The sequence below is a fragment of the Salvelinus namaycush genome, chromosome 26, assembly GCF_016432855.1.
Source record: "Salvelinus namaycush isolate Seneca chromosome 26, SaNama_1.0, whole genome shotgun sequence".
Taxonomy (NCBI): Eukaryota; Metazoa; Chordata; class Actinopteri; order Salmoniformes; family Salmonidae; genus Salvelinus; species Salvelinus namaycush.
Genome location: NC_052332.1, coordinates 30,436,650 through 30,442,735, shown reverse-complemented (window position 1 = coordinate 30,442,735; position 6,086 = coordinate 30,436,650). Strand labels below are relative to the sequence as shown.

Here is a 6,086-nt window from a genome sequence, read left to right as displayed (position 1 = left end):
ATAGACCAGTCGTGGATTAGTAGGGTTCCAAGTAGCTCTAGGTAGCTAGCAGGCCGCGGTTAGCAGAATGGGCCTTCAGCGGACATCGCGCCTGAGGGGCCTGTTGGAATCCTCAGGAAGATTATGTCGGCATTCCATTCATAGAGGATCGGCGGGGTTCCGTGCCCCGTACCGGCAGTAGAAGGGGTCCGGATATTGTAGCCCAGGAGTAGGCTTCGGTGGTAGCCCAGGAGCCCTAGCCGGGCTAGCTTCAGGCTAATTGGTGCTTGCTCCGGGATGGAAACGCTAGCCAGGAGTAGTCACCTTGCGGTTAGCTAGTTGCGAAGATCCAGATGAAAATGTTCAGAGTTTGCGGTAGGAATCCGGGGATATGGAGAGAAAAAAATTGGTCCGTTATGCTCTGGTTTGAGTCACGTTGTATGAACTGGAGAGAGCTTTCCGAGCTAAAGGTTAGCTGATGACCGCTAGCAGTGGTTTGCTGACTGATAGCTGGTAGGTAGTTAGCTGGCTAGCTTCAGTTGAGGGATTCCAGATCCGAAGTAAATAGAAATACTTTAGAAAAAAAACAGATCCACGCCATGTTGGGTGAGGCGGGTTGCAGGAGATTATTTAGAAGTCGAGGTTTAGGAAAATATTTTTTAAAGATATGCGAAGAAAAATATATAAAAATATATATACAAGGGACACGACAGAAGAAAGACAAAGACGTCTGACTGCTACGCCATCTTGGAAATCCCCCCCAAAAAAGTGACCCACTTTTCAGAGGGGTCACTATTTTGACTGCCCCTCAGGCGTTATACACACACTTTCAGACTCAGCTGTTGCTGCATTCTGGAGCCTCTCCTGTGCATGTCACACATAACTCTAATTCAGTCTGACTGATGCCTCCTCACCACCTCCCCCAGCTGTCTGAGAGGGGCTGCCTCCTCACCACCTCCCCCAGCTGTCTGAGAGGGGCTGCCTCCTCACCACCTCCCCCAGCTGTCTGTGAGGGGCTGCCTCCTCACCACCTCCCCCAGCTGTCTGAGAGGGGCTGCCTCCTCACCACCTCCCCCAGCTGTCTGTGAGGGGCTGCCTCCTCACCACCTCCCCCAGCTGTCTGAGAGGGGCTGCCTCTCGCCTGCAGACTGCCGGGACACAGACAGGAGGGGCAACGGGTGCATTTGGTTGGGGGGCTGGCACAGGAAGGGGGGCAGATTTGGACCTTAGCCACTCAGTGGGGTGCTGTGTCACACAATGCTTCGGCCAAACTGAACATGATCTGTGCCTCATTAAAAAGCTCTTGTGGATTAAGCTTATTTGGGCTTCACTTCAATTTTGACTACGTTTACCACCGCAGAGAACCTAAATCAGATTAAGCTTATGTGTTTTCCTTTGACTCCTAGCTTACTGTACACATACTATTTCAACATGAGTCAATTAGCAATTTGTTCAAATGATGAACAGATTATCTACAGTGAATTAGCTATTACTGTGCCTACAACATACACTTTGATGCACAATGTAGGAGTGAGGTGAGAGCAGATCTTTAGATGGTATTTTGGGGAAACATGAGAAAAAAGGCCTGCAATGGGGAGGGGAGCTGCTATGTCGACGGATTGACGAGGATGTAAACAGACGATGGGTCATGGAGGCAGATGTCCAAGAGGCTAGCAGAGAGGGACATGGTCCAGGCCGGTAGAGAGAAGCATGGTCCAGGCAGGTAGAGAGGGGCATGGCCCAGGCCGGTAGAGAGGGGCATGGCCCAGGCCGATAGAGAGGGGCATGGCCCAGGCCGGTAGAGAGGGGCATGGCCCAGGCCGGTAGAGAGGGGCATGGCCCAGGCCGGTAGAGAGGGGCATGGCCCAGGCCGGTAGAGAGGGATCCTGGCCCAGGCTGGTAGAACTATAGGAGACAGGTGGAGGAGGGGGGTCCTGGCCCAGGCTGGTAGAACTATAGGAGACATGTGGAGGAGGGGGGTTCTGGCCCAGGCTGGTAGAACTATAGGAGACATGTGGAGGAGGGGGGTCCTGGCCCAGGCTGGTAGAACTATAGGAGACAGGTGGAGGAGGGGGGTCCTGGCCCAGGCTGGTAGAACTATAGGAGACAGGTGGAGGAGGGGGGTCCTGGTCCAGGCTGGTAGAACTATAGGAGACAGGTGGAGGAGGGGGGTTCTGGTCCAGGCTGGTAGAACTATAGGAGACATGTGGAGGAGGGGGGTCCTGGTCCAGGCTGGTAGAACTATAGGAGACAGGTGGAGGAGGGGGGTTCTGGTCCAGGCTGGTAGAACTATAGGAGACAGGTGGAGGAGGGGGGTTCTGGTCCAGGCTGGTAGAACTATAGGAGACAGGTGGAGGAGGGGGGTCCTGGTCCAGGCTGGTAGAACTATAGGAGACATGTGGAGGAGGGGGGTTCTGGTCCAGGCTGGTAGAACTATAGGAGACAGGTGGAGGAGGGGGGTTCTGGCCCAGGCTGGTAGAACTATAGGAGACATGTGGAGGAGGGGGGTTCTGGTCCAGGCTGGTAGAACTATAGGAGACAGGTGGAGGAGGGGGGTTCTGGTCCAGGCTGGTAGAACTATAGGAGACAGGTGGAGGAGGGGAATCCTGGTCCAGGCTGGTAGAACTATAGGAGACAGGTGGAGGAGGGGGGTTCTGGCCCAGGCTGGTAGAACTATAGGAGACAGGTGGAGGAGGGGGGTTCTGGTCCAGGCTGGTAGAACTATAGGAGACAGGTGGAGGAGGGGGGTCCTGGCCCAGGCTGGTAGAACTATAGGAGACAGGTTGAGGAGGGGGGTTCTGGTCCAGGCTGGTAGAACTATAGGAGACATGTGGAGGAGGGGGGTCCTGGCCCAGGCTGGTAGAACTATAGGAGACAGGTGGAGGAGGGGGGTTCTGGTCCAGGCTGGTAGAACTATAGGAGACAGGTGGAGGAGGGGGGTTCTGGTCCAGGCTGGTAGAACTATAGGAGACAGGTTGAGGAGGGGGGTTCTGGCCCAGGCTGGTAGAACTATAGGAGACATGTGGAGGAGGGGGGTTCTGGTCCAGGCTGGTAGAACTATAGGAGACAGGTGGAGGAGGGGGGTTCTGGCCCAGGCTGGTAGAACTATAGGAGACAGGTGGAGGAGGGGGGTTCTGGTCCAGGCTGGTGGAACTATAGGAGACAGGTGGAGGAGGGGGGTTCTGGCCCAGGCTGGTAGAACTATAGGAGACAGGTGGAGGAGGGGGGTTCTGGTCCAGGCTGGTAGAACTATAGGAGACAGGTGGAGGAGGGGGGTTCTGGTCCAGGCTGGTAGAACTATAGGAGACAGGTGGAGGAGGGGGGTTCTGGTCCAGGCTGGTAGAACTATAGGAGACAGGTGGAGGAGGGGGGTTCTGGTCCAGGCTGGTAGAACTATAGGAGACATGTGGAGGAGGGGGGTCCTGGCCCAGGCTGGTAGAACTATAGGAGACAGGTGGAGGAGGGGGGTTCTGGTCCAGGCTGGTAGAACTATAGGAGACATGTGGAGGAGGGGGGTTCTGGTCCAGGCTGGTAGAACTATAGGAGACAGGTGGAGGAGGGGGGTTCTGGTCCAGGCTGGTGGAACTATAGGAGACAGGTGGAGGAGGGGGGTTCTGGCCCAGGCTGGTAGAACTATAGGAGACAGGTGGAGGAGGGGGGTTCTGGTCCAGGCTGGTGGAACTATACATGCCCATAGAAACTCACCCACTATCCTTCTGTAATTCAGTGGAAACAGAAGCAGTGATTGACACTAGACTATCAAATATTAAAGCTGTTGTGTCTCTAGCTGTTGTGTCTCATCAGCTACCATGCTGTCAGAGCTAGCCAAACAAATAACAACAATGGTATTCATTTCAGCTGTGATCAAATAAGGATCATATAATCAAATCCTGACCTGAAAATGGATCCCATAATTCAGTTTGTGCTAAATTGCATTTTATCACCCTGGTGGTGTTTCTAGAAAACCACCAGCTTCATCCCTCAATCATTTAACAAAGGATCTGATCATACAAACAGTTCAAGATGCATATCAAATGTTTATATGCATGAATATGTCTCTTCATAAACGTTAAGTGATGTAAATGTCCGCTGTGTTGTATTTAAATGATGGTGAGATGGCTGTGTTTTGAGATAACATATCTTTCATCTTTTAAAGAGGGTTTGGAAGGAGCACCTGCTTGTGTATCAGACTGATGTTATCATAATCTCCAGACTAGAACGGTGTGAAGTCTGACACATAGTCAGCCAGTCAGTCAGCCAATCAGTCAGCCAGTCAGTCAGCCAGTCAATCAGCCAGTCAGCCAATCAGTCAGCCAGTCAGTCAGCCAGTCAGCCAATCAGTCAGCCAGTCAATCAGCCAGTCAGTCAGCCAGTCAGCCAGTCAGCCAGTCAGCCAGTCAGCCCGTCAGTCAGCCAGCCAGTCAGTCAATCCATCAACGATGCACATGTTAATAACATTAACCATCATGCACCACAGTTTTCAGTCTAAATACGCTGATAATGAATCTCATCATGATAAAAGTTATCAGCAAGACCACTGTGACCACTTTGATTGATCATATTTCAGCAGCTCCTTTAGACTTTCTGCTACATTCATTGATGATTGAGCCGATGAGCTAATATGATTTTGAGAAACTAATTAGTGCTGTTAGAAAGCTTTTTATCACAGCAGCAGTCTGAATGGATCCATCAGGCGGCCTCTTCCTGTTCCTTCCCGGCTCAGTCAGCACTCTGCTGGAGCACTCAGTGACATCATCAGTAAGTGGCTGACCAGCAGGAAGCATGACAGGGCATCATCACATCGACCCAACATGCAGCCCTGACTCAAACAGACAGGCCATGAGGCAAGCCAAGGGTTGGAGGGTCCAGTGGGGTTGAAATTGGTTGCCACAGATTTCAGAAGACTGGGTGGAAAGGGAGGAATTAGTAGTGATGACAGTACCAGTAGGATGATGACCCCTCCATAAAACTGTGTGTCTAATGAGACCCCGTTCATGCTCTGAGGAGCCATAAGTGGTTTACATCCAGAGGCCCAGGGTTAGGGATGAGCTCAGTCACACACACTGCCAGGAAACCATGTGAACACTAGAGGACTAGAGGATGACATCATGTGTGTATGGAAGTACTGTGCTTTCTATCCCTCAAAGATACTTATCATCACATCTGGTAAATCACAGCTGCTCCCCGCACCACATGTATGTGTGTGTGTATGTTTGTGTTTGTGTGTATGTGTGCGTGTGTGTGTGTGTGTGTTATTGCACTTTGCAAGGTGACACACCCCTCTGGCACACCCCTCTGACCGACTGCAGGAGATAAAGAGTTACAATTGTTTCAGGGGCTTTTCATGCGGGTTACACTGTATGAAAACAAAGATGGCGTGAACGCTGAGGGTGTTGTAGAGCCTGTGTAGGCATGTGGGGTCTGAACATTGTCGCCATATTTATTGTATGACGTGGATGAAATTGGAGGTTAGTGGGTGGGTATGGAGGTTAGTGGGTGGGTATGGAGGTTAGTGGGTGGGTATGGAGGTTAGTGGGTGGGTATGGAGGAAGGTGGGTGGCTATGGAGGTTAGTGGGTGGGTATGGAGGTTAGTGGGTGGGTATGGAGGTTAGTGGGTGGGTATGGAGGTTAGTGGGTGGGTATGGAGGAAGGTGCGGTGTGAGGTTGGGGTGGTTCAAACAAAAAGACATGACCTGGATTTCCTTTATCCGTTCTCCCATCACTATGGTTACCACAGCCAGTTACCTTTTGTGCAGAGTAACAAGTAGCCTGTTCTGTTTACCCCATTTTCTAATGAAGAGGTTTGGAGAGGGATGACAGCACACGCTGCATGCTCACAGGGGGACCGGAGGGGCATGAAAAGAGAACGTCCATTAGGATGTCGTCTCAGACTGAAACCCCCTCCGCCCTCCACCCTGCTGGCAGTTTGACAGTACTATGTAGACAGAGTGGCATTAGTCTGTTATTTCACCCACTGAATGTCAGACTCACTGAAAGCCTCTAATTTAGACACTGTTTAGGAAAATAGTTCGGGCAGAGGGAGCACACAGCCTTTTGAGAAAAAATAGGAGTTCAGACAGAGGCTTGGTAGGAGTTCAGACAGAGG

The 6,086-nt window shown here is 51.8% G+C and overlaps 1 protein-coding gene across 1 annotated transcript; it reads right to left on the bottom strand.

Annotated features, from left to right (window-relative positions):
- Nucleotides 1-1,649: 1,649 nt before the first annotated feature.
- LOC120021054 (extensin-1-like) lies at nt 1,650-3,668 on the bottom strand. The gene has a single exon (XM_038964704.1). It carries the CDS (start codon nt 3,666-3,668, stop codon nt 1,650-1,652), a length of 2,019 nt encoding a protein of 672 aa, XP_038820632.1.
- Nucleotides 3,669-6,086: the final 2,418 nt, after the last annotated feature.

Excerpts from the sequence above, each read along its gene's own strand:
- LOC120021054 (XM_038964704.1), bottom strand. The coding sequence starts at position 3,668 with ATGTATAGTTCCACCAGCCTGGACCAGAACCCCCCTCCTCCACCTGTC.